Source organism: Drosophila ficusphila, unplaced genomic scaffold, assembly GCF_018152265.1.
Source record: "Drosophila ficusphila isolate 14025-0441.05 unplaced genomic scaffold, ASM1815226v1 contig_414, whole genome shotgun sequence".
In the NCBI taxonomy this organism is placed as follows: domain Eukaryota; kingdom Metazoa; phylum Arthropoda; class Insecta; order Diptera; family Drosophilidae; genus Drosophila; species Drosophila ficusphila.
In genome coordinates, this window is record NW_025064328.1 from 19,919,162 (window position 1) to 19,933,445 (window position 14,284).

At 44.3% G+C, this 14,284-nt stretch overlaps 1 protein-coding gene across 5 annotated transcripts in view; it reads left to right on the forward strand.

Moving 5' to 3' along the window:
• LOC108089654 (ecdysone receptor) overlaps positions 1–14,284 on the forward strand; it is a 91,083-nt gene that overhangs the window by 53,266 nt on the left and 23,533 nt on the right. Inside the window, exon 2 of one of the 5 annotated variants that reach the window (XM_017188022.2) lies at positions 6,117–7,142. The exons of the other annotated variants lie outside the window; for them this stretch is intronic. Coding sequence (XP_017043511.1) covers positions 6,419–7,142 — 724 coding nt within the window. The 5' untranslated portion in view covers positions 6,117–6,418. The remainder of the gene's footprint in view (positions 1–6,116; positions 7,143–14,284) is intronic. 5 annotated transcript variants of the gene reach the window in all.

The following is a 14,284-nucleotide window of genomic DNA, read 5'->3' on the forward strand; positions in this document are numbered from 1 at the left end:
CATGTATGTCTATACATGGGGCCGAGTGTTCTGCGACCCATGCCGGCTACCACGTTGAGCGTTCCGAGATCCCAATGTTTGTGTCTGGCTCCTCGCTGCACTCACAGTCCGAGGTTCTGGGCTTAATGGGCGGGTTTATATCATTGTATGACACTCGGAAGTTGTTTATGTCGTTTTTCGGTGGCTTTTAAAGCTGTTGAAATATATCAAAAACCACACACTACTTAGGCCACGAATAAGTTTTCTGTCAGAAGTCATTTGCCTAGTTATTTTTCGTATTTTTGAAAACTCTGTTAAGCATACTAATTAATGGGATTAAAGCAACACTCATGCTTAATTCGCCCCGTACCCACCTAATCGTATACAATTAGGGACCGTCAAGCAACCCCATCACACTATTCACGGCACATCATAACTATTTGCAAAGTGTAACATGCAAACACGTAAAAACTGCCATTCGACAAGGTTCAATGTAACCTCGCATGGGTCGCATCGATGGGTGCAGACCAGTGGGTCATGAGACAGTGCACCACCCCCGCTTTCCCAACCCCTGAACGTCTGAACGTCGGTTTCCCCGGGGAGCGGGAATGGCAAACAGGTGCCATTGCATGCGCTCTTGTGGCAATTGCAAAGAGTGCCTTATCTTGTCAGCCTTCTTCTGCTGGATGGCTTTCCTGCCACCAACCCCACCAACACCTCCTCCCTTGTCGTCCGATCCGAGTGTGTATGTGCAATTAGCAGTAGCCTGCCGCACAGCAGTTGAGCTCGGAGCGAGTTTCGCCTCCTCTCCACTGCTTTTGTGGACTTTCACGGGCCAGCAACAAAGTCGAGCTGTCAACACTTTCGCACACAATGCCCGATGACGATGACTAAGATTTTCCACGACTTTCCACAATTTCCCTAGTAGATGCTACAATTTCATTGTTGTTGCTGATTAGCTGAGCATCGCGAAATCGCGTTTGTAACTTTGTCCAGCTTGGCTCTGTGTTTTTAAGGGGCAGAGGTGTATGGCGACGTGAGCCATTTACGGCTGTGACCTCGGCATTGACTTTTTCTATAAAAACTAATGAAATGTCTGACTAATTCGTAAAACGACATAAAATTCCCTATTTTTAAGGCATTCCAGCTACCTTTATCCACCAACTCCGCAATTCCAATCCCCGCAACCCAAGTGCAATTCGATTCCTTTTAACCGGGTTAGTTCGCACTCTGGGTAAGGGAAGCTCAAACAAGCTTTTTTAAGATCTTATCTTGAGCAGTTGTTTGTCACACTGGTTTGTCATTCTTTTTCGCCTTAATGTGTCTTCTTCGCTGCCGAAAAGGTCAGGCAATCAGTCAGATCCACATATGCAAATGCTATTATCGATTATAAATGCAAATCGTAGACGGCGCGGAATGGAAAGAGAGAGAGAGACGCCGCTTAACCGGAAAAGGAAATGATTGAAGCGCATTTTTGAGCCGGCCAATCAACCTCCACCAGTCGTCCTAAACATTGGGCCAGCTGTGACGCTTCGCTCGGGGTTTTTTCCTCCTATTATCTATTCTTATATTCATCAATAGCTGTTCGAAGCTTCAAGGCTGTATGGCTGAAATGAGTTTATAAAGCACCCAGAGTTCTACATTGATGCCGGCTTTTTTATTTATTAATTTGCTATGCCACTAATTGAAACGCGTGCCTTGGCACATACTTGCGGTTTAAGTGCTCTGGGAGGGCCAAAAATGGGCCATTGCCAAATGCTATAAATCTTTTTCGGTTTTCGGGCCAAACATTAAAAAGTTTCTATCGCCTTTTTGCTTTTATTGCTAATTGATTTTGTGTGCAAAGTTTTTGGCTGACAGAATTCAATACAATATATACATTAACTACGGGAAAGTCTGGGAGATCCAGCATGTGCAACAGATCCGCTGGGAACAAGAACAGCTGAAGGGATACTGATGAGCTAAGCTAGGGAAGCTTTTATGTTGGAGCTTACTTAGGGAAGATTGTTTATAAAAGTGGTTGAATACCTACTAACACCTTACTAGATTAAAAACGTTGAGGGTCAGAATTATCAAATTCCATAGGAGAAGGCTATCTGTGTGATTCACTGACGCCGATCAAAGTGAACTCCACTTGCCTGTTTTGGTTTCGTCTTAAGCTAAATATTGGATATGTGTCAATTGAATGGCACCATTTTTCATGTTTAACCAAATCAGCAAACTTCCAAAGAAAACCAACAACAAAATAAAGTCAACCGTAAAAAATACAGCCAACTGATTTCGCAGAAAGTAAAGCTCAACCAGTTTTGGCTTGGATTTTGTTGTGATCGGTGGTTGGAGAGAGATGGCCATATATATGGCCAGAAACAACCGTTAAGCTGTCAGCATTTTGTCTGATATATGTAAGTATTTCAAACACTCTTCACATTGATTTGTTTGGCCATACCCCAATCTGAATCCGAAATCGCAGGAAACAGGCATTACCTAAAAAAAACGAGGTCATTCTTTGAGCAAAGTTTTGGAAAGGCTTTAAAATAATAGATTTCCTTCAGAGGTTTCCCTGGTCTATCAGGTTTTCTTTTACAGGGGTTTACTTTAAAAACTAGAATTTTTAAAATTATAATACTCTTCAAATGTTACACTTAATATGCAACTTCGCATTCGGTTAAGCTGAGTGTGGTTCTGCAAGACAAAGTTCTCAATGACGACTATCATTAGAGTAAGAGTTTTTCTCCGGTTCGTGCAGTCGTTTCGCTCCCTATTTTTCTTTCACAGAACATTAGTCGATGCCTTTTGGGTGGCCTCAGGGCCATTATCATATGGTTTTGCTCTCCTTCCCAGGATGGGTTTATGGGAATGTGTCGCATATGTTGTCGCTCCCCTTTCCCTTCGGACTCCACGGCAAATGGAAATCACGCGGCGCTGGCTCTACGTGCAGGGAAATAACAGCAGGAAATTAAAAGGATCCGCTCGCAGGACTACTCGTACTTGTTTCAGTGTGTGCCTGTGAGCCGATGGGGATTTGTGTTTTTGTGGGCCTATTATGCCTACTGGACAGTCCGGCAGCGGATGTTTAATTGTTTTCGCTCCACAAGCAGGAGGCCCTGCCTCAGGCTCAAATGACCACCACCCACCGATTTCAGTGGCGTGTACAGCAATTGTTGGCGTTGTCGCGCTGTTAATAAAGTTTATTGCATTCGAGGACGTTGTTTTTGGGGCAGTTGGCGGGTGGGGTGAGGACATGGATTGGGTGGGAGAGGGGCAACTCCAGTCGGTTGTCGCGTGCCAGTCATTGACATACTTTCGACCGAGTGGAAATGTTCCAGCAGGTTATCCCTAGCATGCCCAGGGGTCAGCCGGGTTTTTGGGGTCAAATGGGCTGAGTCCTCAATCAATGGAATTCCGAGGCATGGAAGTACCTCACATATTGATCTTTACAACAAATATTGGCCATAAACTTTTTCCTATAGGTAGAGTAGTAGTTATTTGAAATACCTTTTTCGCTACTTCCCATATCATAAGAAAGTTATTAATTGATCTCATTCGGATAGCTAAGTACATACATTAAACGACTTTCGTGACGTTTACTCGAGCTAATTGACCGCAGATCCCATCCAGATATTCAGATACTATCAGAGCTCGCTTTCAGAGTCGCCATTCTCATGGGACCTTTGCACGTGAAGGGAAGTCAGCCGTAGAACTCCCAACCTGCTGACTGCTGAAATTGCCATTATGTATTCTGAGATTCTATAAATAGAGGTGTATGCCGGCCCCCTCCGCTCCCCGCCCCCCCTCGCCCCGCTATGCATCCATCACTCAAGGCGTAACGAATCTCTCAGCTGCCAGAAGAATTTTCAGTTTTGTTTTGTTCCTATTTTTACCCCTTCTAGTGCCGAGCCTAAATAGTAAGGCGAGTAGTAAAGTAGTGGGTAAGGGGAGCAGGAGAAAGGAAAGTCATTTGAGTCTGCGCGTTTAGCTTTCCGACTCTTTTTTCAAACGCCTTTTGTACTCCAGTCCCAACCCGAAGGGGGGGAAAACCGCACAAAAGCAAAATGAGCAAAGCGAAGGGGCAACGCAACAGAGAACATCAACAACAACAACAGCAACAACCAACAAGACAGCAAAACAACAAAAATGCCATAAATGTCGTTTATACATACACATATCGCGGCGCATCTCGCTCATATACACTCCGTATATACACATATACATTTATATATATATAATGTGTGTAGTATAGTATATTCCCGATGCGATAAATACGCGCTCCGCTCGCTGCTTCTTCTGATGTTTTCAAAAATATTTTTGTAGGCAACAAAGCAAAAACGCCAAGAACAACCTGTTTGTATTGTTTTTGTGTTGCTGCTCGCTGAATTCAGTCGACGCCGACGTCGGCAGCGAGGGCGACAGGTTTTTTCCTTAATGCGGGCCAAAATCTCAGCTCAGTGCCCCACCCCCCGCCCTCCCATGCCCCACGCAAGCTTAGACTAGTCTTCCCTTCCCTTTTCTTTTCTTTTCTGCTGTTCTTCTTCTGGCTGCTTCTTCTTCTTGGGCTTGATCGTGATTCTTTTCGATTTTGTTCTAAGCTTTCGCCCCGTCTCGCTCGCTCGCAGCCGGAAAGGTATGGCCCGAAACCAGTTTTGGTGCTTTACAACACGCGGAGAGTCGAAAAGTTACGGACTTTTGCTTTGCTTTATTGTCGTTGGCTCTTTCCCTCTCGTTACTGCTTTACTGCGTTGTGCCGGTCTCTTAATGGCGGTAAGCCCCTAAAACAAGAGTGCTCGGGGAGGGGACGCCCAGCCCGGAGCTGTCGATATCCAGTACCCGAATAATGATTCACCTGTAAGTCGCAGAATGAGTCAAGCGGCTGTCCAATCGCATTGCTGGCCCTGCATTGCAAAATCAGTCGAAATGCGAGAGATTCTCGGGCTCAAGATCTCGAATACTCCGCATCTCCCACTGACCCGACCATGACTAACAGCTCAACAATTTTCAGAGTGGCTTACTATATGCTGCTTACATTAAATGTTTATGCCAATTGTCCAGCTTATCGATTGACTTTCACTAATTAGCTGCTGGCAATTAAGCGCTTTCCAAGTGGGACGAATAGTTGAAAAGATTGTTTAATGGAAAATAGTTAATGTCAACTGCGAGTCGTTAAGTTTTTACAATGTGTATTACCAAACCGAAACTGCTCTGTTAGCTTAAAAGGGAAATTCATCTCAGGATTCCAGTGAAGAGTAAAAGTTAGTCGGAAACTTCCTCAACTGTCTGGATTCCACGTTTCCCTTGCCGACTACTTTTGTTTGCTTTACCCACTTTGTTTGAGCTATAAACATGCATCGGACATTGAGGATGGAAAAAGTAAACAAAATCGATTGTCAAGACATTTAGATAAGTGAGACAAGTGTTCAAACAGAGTTACACACACAAAAAATGTGTGCAAATAGGGAAATAAAATTGATTGGTTGGGATGAGGAAGTTAGAACAAAATCCATTTAAAATGATAGATAGTCTTGCTCGGAAAAACATAACACAATCCGAGTTCAGTAGAAATTTGAGAACGCGGCACAGAAGAACCATCAATTTTGGCGACAATTATGTGACCGAGATTCGCATAGACCATAAATCGGCACTAAAGAACAGATTAATTGTTGCGAAAGTAAGGTAATCTATTCTGCTGTCGGTCCAACTCATATACATGTGGCCATAAATTCTGTTGGAGATGGTCTATCAAATGTTGCAATCTCTGCAAAAGAGTTCCCGCTAAACGAGCCGGAGATTTACCCGCAAGATACGCAACATGTGTCGGGCCGGCTTGGGGTTGATCTATTCAAGAATTACGTATTCCTTTCGGCTGGGCTGGGTTAGCTAGCTCACTTCTCGCTTCTCTCCGGGGCTCAGCTCGAGGCTCGAGCCCAGCGCCGCCGTGTTCAAGGTAGAGCAAAAATTTGCAATTAAATGAAATGAAAATTTCATGAGCTTGCCCCCGCCCAGGTGCGTTGAACCGTCTCGTTTCCAGTGTGACCACAAAATGTTGAAGGAACATTCAGCTCGAACCGAGCGGAGAACGGGTTTCTTTGGGACACTTTCGACTCATCTTTGTGGGTTGTACCCGCACCCGCTCTTTATTGCAGCTCTGATTGTCCCGCGTACCGCATAAGCAGCACTTCGGGCGAAAATGTATTTTGAACGCAAGCAAGTGCGCAAAAAATACTAGAGCAGTCACCACTCCGTCGCAAAGCAACGCCACCGCCAGCGCCAGAGGCAGCCAGAACCTCGGACCCCACTGCCGAGCTTCGCAGAGCCACAGAGGATCTTACCAGGAGAGGAAAGCTCTCCACCTACCGACCAACTGCCAGGGACAAGCCCTTGTCCCCAGCCGACGCGAAGTGATCTGAGAAACGGCCCCAAGACGGCGACCATCGGCTACCAGAGGATGAAGCGGCGCTGGTCGAACAACGGCGGCTTCATGCGCCTGCCGGAGGAGTCCTCCTCGGAGGTCACCTCCTCCTCGAACGGGCTCGTCCTGCCCTCGGGGGTGAACATGTCGCCCTCGTCGCTGGACTCGCACGACTACTGCGACCAGGAGCTCTGGCTGTGCGGCAACGAGTCCGGAGCGTACGGCAGCTCCGGCGGCAACGGCCTCAGCCAGCAGCAGCAACAGAGCGTCATCACGCTGGCCATGCACGGCTGCTCCAGCACCCTCCCCGCCCAGACGACCATCATCCCGATCAACGGCAACAACAATGGCAACAACAACGGCAATGGGAACGGGAACGGGAGCGGAAACGGGAGCGTGAACGGCGGCTACGTGCCGGGAGCCACCAACCTGGGCGCGCTGGCCAACGGGCACGGGATGCTCAACGGGGGGCTCAACGGGATGCAGCAGCAGATGCAGAACGGCCACGGCCTCATCAACTCCACCACCCCCTCGACGCCCACCACCCCGCTCCACCTGCAGCAGAACGGACTGGGCGCAGGGGGCGGCATCGGGGGCGCCTTAGGCGGCATGGGCCTCCTCCACCACGCGAACGGCAACGCCAACGGCCTCATCGGGGTCGTAGGAAGTGGTGGCGGGGGTGGAGTGGGTGGAGGCGGAGTAGGCGTCCTGGGAATGCAGCACACGCCGCGTAGTGATTCGGCCAACTCCATTTCATCAGGTAAGACCTCAAGAGCTTTAAGGGCGCACCTTATTCCCTGAATTTGAAAGGAGACAATTTATTTGCTTGGGATATAAACTAAACCATGAACCTTCAACCCCAGATTGCTGATTCCATTGAAAACTATAGATACTTATCTTAAACGAGAGAAAAACGAAGCTCGACCTGCCTCAGGGTAGGATATCCCGCGCCCTCCCCCTTTTCTCTGCGGGAAAACGTACATGTTCTGTATCTGGAGTGCCAAGGCTTACTAATTATATTTTATTGCCCAGCGACTTTTATGAAGCACTTTTTATGGTATTTCTTCTTCTTTTGGTTCTCCGGATCTTCGGGCCCATTGCTGGGGAGTGCAATCAACACGCACACTGCCAGCCAGCATTGTTGTGCGGCATTATCAGCAGCGTCATGGAAGAGTGCTCGTCATGTGGACGCTGGCACAACTGCACCGGGCCATGTGCAGCCATAAGGGCGGTTTGGTGGCCCTCTGCCACCGCCGCTGTTGATGCAACGCTCGTTTCGAGCTCGAACCTTCCTCAAGAAGTTCTATATTTAGGGCCTCCCCGCAGCGAGCAGCCGGAAAAGGGAAAACTGCAGGAATGCTGCCCCTCTGCTTCTTCTCTTCTCGGGTTCCTCGGTTCTTCGGCTCGTCGACTCTTCGCTTCCTGCTTGCGCTGCAACTGCAATTGTTGAGTGCTGCTGCGGTGACGTCACCTCGGGCGATTCGTGCTCGCCTTCATTCGTTGCTCGTTGCTGTGGCACTGACCTCGTGCCAATTGGGGAAACCAGGTCAGGTCAGGAGCAAAAACAGCAGCAGCAGCAGCAGCAGGACAGCACATGCATTTGCATTCGCATTTGACCCAGTTGGAATGAGGACGTGGGCGGGAGTTCAAGGGCAGTATCTGCAATCGATGCGTCTTCGTTGTCGTCTGGGTCATGGGCTTATGTTCGCCCCAGTGCTAGACTGGATCCGCAGACGATTGGGGCAGGTCAAGGCTAGTCTGGGTACGACAATGGGCTAGTATACGATGAATCCATATGGCATAGAACAGTTTAACAAGCAGATGACCTTATTAGCAATGAAAGGGTAAAAAGGGAAAAATACTATTCCGAAAATTTACGTAGATTAGGTAATGGAAATTGAACTGTATGTTAAGCTAGATCTTTACATTACATTTTAATCCAAGAGAAATTCAGATTCAATGTGCGATGTTTTTTGAAATTGCATTTTTTATGCGTTCCAGTTCGATTAAAGGTACATTGTCGTTTAAAAGAATTAAAAACCCAAATCTCAATTGTGGCAAATGCAAATTACGTAAAAATTTTTGTATACAACTTGTTCATATCACATTTGAAAGCAGTGTTGAGTTCCTAATCTAAATAAATTCTCGTACATTCAGATGAGCTTATCGTATTTTACACTCTTGTTTGGTGTTAAATATTTCATATCTATGTTAATTCGCAACCTCATACTACCAAACGAAATAAAAGATCTTAATCAGCTCTAAGGATTTCCTCCGTTATCTAATGGCGATTGGAGAACCTTAACCTTTGGTAATCTGTGTTCCATTGTCCGTGCCCAATGCTCGAGCTCAAACTTGGCTCACCCGAAATCCCGAACTGGGTCACAACTGCAACTGCAACTGGGCCAGAGTCGAGTAAAAAGGCCAAACAAACCACAAGGACTTTGGCAGTAGCTGCTGTCCCGCTCTGGCGTACGTGCTGGGCGGAGCAAAAGCTCAAGTACATGACCTTACCCCCAGAAAAAGAGATGTGTTGCAACAACAGCATCGAGCTCGTGTGCGTGTCTTTGCACAACTGCTGCTCGTTTCATCTCAGCTCATTTCATTTCATTTAGCTTCCACTCCGACGGGCTTATTTGCATTTCCTTTGTCAAACATTCTGGGGTTGCTCGATATTTTGTGCTTTTCTATGACATAATTTGCTTAGAGCGAATCCCGATGCTCAAGGACGGCCGCAAATAAAGGTGAACAGCAGTTATACAATGGCGAAAAATTTAAATAAGGTACCCGTACTTGCGAACGATAACGCCAGTTGACAAGTTTTTCTTATTTATATTTTTCAGCTTTTTATTTCAACTTGCACTCGACCACACCGATGCAATTACCGGCGCGTATTTGTGTGTGTGAGTGTGTCTGTGTCGCATGACGAAAAAATTGAGGTCAATGATTTTGTGCCGCCATTTCACAGTGGTGTGAGTTGTTGTTGCTGCGGTAGTTGTTGCTGTCAGCAATCGACAATCGCGATCAGGCGAACACGAAGCACTTCGTTCGCCAAGAACCCGAGTCTCCAATTAATGAGCGGAGCTCTCTCCCACTCTCCGATTCAATTGCAATTGTGTTCGCTCTTTGCCGAAACCCACTGCCCACCACCCCCCACCCCACCCATACAATCGGATACATTGTGTCCACAGTTGTTGTAAACGAGATGTTCGTTGTTGTTGCGGCTGGCTATTTGTTTTGTTTGTTTGTAGTTGCAGCGCGAGAATTCCGCCTGACATTGATAAGTCCCTCTGACAGTCGCTTGACTTTGACTTTTAGCCGTATTTATTTATATTTTCGCGAAACTGTCATTAAGACATTAAGATATCGCACTCGGAGCATATCAATATTTTGTCACTCCAAATTTAAAGCAATAGAAATTAAACTCTAGAGTTATGTTAATAAAATCGAAAGGTTGCTGACCTAAAAAAACATGTACATATGTGTTTTACCCACCTACTAAATGTTACTGCAAATAATGTGTGAACTCAAAAGAAAGTATCCACGACTATTTCAATAAACTCCACTCTAGTTTTCTTGAGATGCATAAACTCAATTTTATTTATTGATAAAATTTTAGGGGTGATTTTTATTTCAGAGATTTATAAATCCGAGTTCCGATTTTGCAAGTTACTCACAATCGAATGTGACGTCGCCATTCGCTATTTGCATGTATATGCAAATGTGTGCTGCATTCTTGCTGGCTATTTTCGTAGACTTGGCATTAATTTGAAATTAAATAAAGAAAGAGGGGAGTGGCGCTCGAGTGCAATAGTGTTAAAGACCACTGCTAGGAGGTAACTATCTTCCCCACCGCCGCTCCCTCCAATCTATCTTTTCTCTCGCTCGCACTGCCACTCTGAGCGAACACGTTTTTATAGGTTAATGACACAACCGGCCTGCAGCTGTGACTAAAAGCAAGTCAACGCAACTAGAAATGTCTCACACATAAGCACATCTGCCCGAGTGTGCTGGTGCACAATTTCAATTCGATTGAAGTGAGCTATAATCGAGCGCAGCTGCTACAGCTGACAGCTCAAAAAGCTGGCCAAAAGCGAGACAGCGATGCTGGAATGAGTGGAAGCTGGGGAAAAACAAAAGTAAAACTCGTTAGTTTTATATGGATTTTCTATTCTCGCTATACGAAGTCAATTGGATAGGGCAGTACTATACAGTTTTATAAGTAATGATATATGTAAACAGTGATATTTTAAGGGCTCTTGAGGCAGGCTTTATTTTTTTTCCAATTACATATACGACTTGGAAGACTTTATGGACAATAAGGAGTGTCAATGTTCACTCAACCGCAAGTTATACGTACACATATTTTTATGAAAAAGCTCTGGTCAGACTGAGAACAGCCGTATACAGCTGTGTTCATAATAATAGCAGTGCAATAGCAACGAAGTAAAACAACGGTAATTTTAGCATATTCCTTTTCGTTAGTTGATCGCTTGATCAATTTTTTTGTAAAATGGAATATAGAGATAGGAAAACTAAAAAAGTTTCATTAGATTTGCTTTTTATTTCCGTTTTTTGGACATTCTTGTGCAAAATCACAAGTTTTTGGCTGTTCATAATAATAGCAGTTTTTCATTTTAATCCACAAAAAGTGCCGAAAACATTAAAAATTTTGCAAAAAGTGAGACTGCTTGAGTTTATTAATATAATTTAAATGAAAATACACAATAACCATGCAAAAATTTTAATTTTAGTGGGTAGAGGACAACACTGTTCAGAGGAAGAGAGGAATTTGATAGTTCAGCTTAGAAAGCAGGAAAAAACCTATAAAAAAAATCCAAGATATGGTAAATTGTTCTACCAAAATGGTATCCAATGCCATTTATGGCATCCAATGCCATTTAAATATGATTGGAAGGCCAAAACACGTGGGCCCAAACGAAAAACAACCGATATTAAGGACCGACGAATAGTGTGCTTCAGCAAAGCGAATCCTCTTGCATCTTCTAGGGATGTAAAAGTGGAGCTGAAGTTGGGGATCAGCGACGTCACCATTCGCCTTCGATTAGTAAATGGAAATTTAAATGCGCGAAGCCCCCGAAAGGTGCCATTACTTGGTAAAAGGCATATCCAAGCTCGATTGGAGTTTGCCAAAAGCCATTTGAACTGGCCAGTGACGAAATGGCGCAATATTCTTTGGACAGATGAGTCCAAACTGGTCTTGTTTGGTGGGACAGGCTCAAGACAGTATGTCCGACGACCCCCAAACACTGAGTACCACCCAAACCACACTCTTAAGACCGTTAACCAAGGTGGCCTTAAAATATTGGTATGGGCTTGTTTTTCGTACAGCGGCGTGGGTCGCATACATATGATCTATGGGATCATGGACCAACACGTCTATGTGGACATACTAAAAAATGTTATGCTTCCTTATGCACAGTAGGATATGCCCTTAAAATGGTCTTTCCAGCAGGATAACGACCCAAAATATACCAGCAAATTGGCTAAGAGCTGGTTTATTTAACAAAACATTGATGTAATGTCGTGGCCAGCACAGTCCCCGGATTTAAATCCGATGAAATATTTATGGGGGGACATCAAGCGATATGTGGCAAAGAAATCCCCGACTTCAAAGTCGCAGCTTTGACAATTTGTACCGGACGCGTGGGCGCAGATTCCCCCCAAAGCGCTGCCAGGACTTGGTGGACTCCATGCCACGTAGGTGTGAAGCTTAATAGCCAAAAAAGGTTTTACGACAAAATATTAGTTAATATTTATCATTAAAGTTATTTGTATTAAATTATTTTTAAGATTTGTTGAATTTTTTAATTTTTTTTGGTAACACTGCTATTATTATGAACAGCACATTTTGTCGTTATTATTTTGTTATTATCTATATTTTCCAAAAAAATGGAGTTATTAAACTGAAACAAATGTTAACATAATTAAAATTAAATACATTATGTTGATGTAAACCAAATTTGTCCCAATTTAGTGTTTATACTATGATTTTTCGATCTTAAACATTTACGTCATCAGCACTGCTATTATTATGAACACAGCTGTAAGCTACACTTCATTTCATCCGTTGCAGCCCTGCTTTTGCCCCACTGTGCGCCTAAAAATATTATAAATAATTATTAAAGAAAGAGGCCGAACTATGTCAGTAGTGTGTATGCACAAATGTTACCCAAAAAAAAGCGAAAAATTGTGAAATATTTGTGTATAAAAAATACACTCACGCCAGAGCGAGTGTTTGTGTAAGTTTCTATTCTTGATTAGCCGCAGAGAAAGAAAAAGTGAAAAGAGATAGTGGGAAAGAGAGGGCGCACACAAACAAACAAAGAAACCAACGAAAGCCCAAAAAAGAATAACCAAATATTCCAAGAATACTTGGCATTAGGCAACAGCCAACGGCCAACAGCCAAGAGAAGAGAAGGAGGCGAAGGGAGAGATCGCCTTGGGGCGGAAAAGTGTTGTAAGAGCCACATTTTCCGCAATCAAAGGTTCGAACGCCGACCAACTAACACACTAGCCAGTCTAGAAAGACAGTCATCAAGCCATCTCTTTCCCGCCGACGTCCAATTAGTGCAGCATTCTTGAAGCAGCCGCAGCAACTTTCTTTAACTCCCCAAACGAGAAACGAGTTTCAGCCACGCACCAACACGAACCCAGCCGCAAATGGGAATTCTGCTTCTTAACTTTCTTCTTCACTTCGAGCTTCTATTAAAGCAATAAAGTTGTTGTCTCACTTTCTTTCTGCCCCATCTTGCTCTCTTTGGCTGGGTGAAAGTTGTTGTTGCTCGTCGCTGAGCCATGATTTTCCACTTTTTCTTCGGTCGTCTTTTTTCATTTTCATGTTCATGTTCAGCTGCATCGCGGCCGAAAGAGATGACCAGACTGAGATAGCTAGAGAGCGACAGAGACGGCAGATGGCTGTATGAAAACAAAATTTTTGATTTATGCGCCGCTGATTGCTGGCAATTTTCCCCCTACTCCCCCAACAACATAATCATTTTTGCATAAATTTCCCATTGTTTTCTGGCCGTCTGTCGATTGTGAACTTGAAATCAGCTGGCTGGCGGCTGCATTTGGAGGAAAGTGCAAATTGGACGCGGCGAAAGGCTCTCGAAGATCATGTAGACAGAGTAAGGAGAAATCTCGAATGCAGCTTCTGTCTTGATTGATCAGAAAATGCAAAATAGATTTCTGCCATCCTCTTTCACCTGGAAAATTTGTGAACACGATCTTTTCGATTGGTTGTTATTGCGGTTTGGGCAGCACTTCCAAATGAACTGGATTTGAAAATGGATTTAAACACAAACATCCTAAACCAAATAAATGGTATATTTTTTACTGAGCACATATGAATGTGTGGCCGGAAACGTAAGCTCCTATATAGGTACATAATTCGAGTACCTGGTACACAAACAACCAAAACTCTTTGGATTTAATGCACAACTTTGACATTGACACCAATCCGCGCTTAATTAACTCCGCGAAAAATATATACATATATATATCCGCAATAAAATATTCAAACATTCATATTTTACAATTATTTGAATTTTTGCTTCTAATTTGCTTTTGCACATCATGCCAACCAGTCAAATTGTTTGCTTTGTGCCAATTAAGTCGAGTCGAAAATATATGATTAATCATCGAAAATATATATGCGCTGTTTAGCAGGAGTTTTGTGAGGTCTCACACCCCTCATGATGAGCTCATTAAAATCATTTTCGTCCATAATTTGGCTTGTCCGGCGAAAATGAGGTGGATTTCCATATTAAGTTGAGAGTATTACGTGATCCTAACCCTTGACCCTAAACATCACCACAGAGTTGTCACGCAAAGTTAAGCAACCGAAAGAAAGTCGAGAAAACAGGTGTAAATTCCACG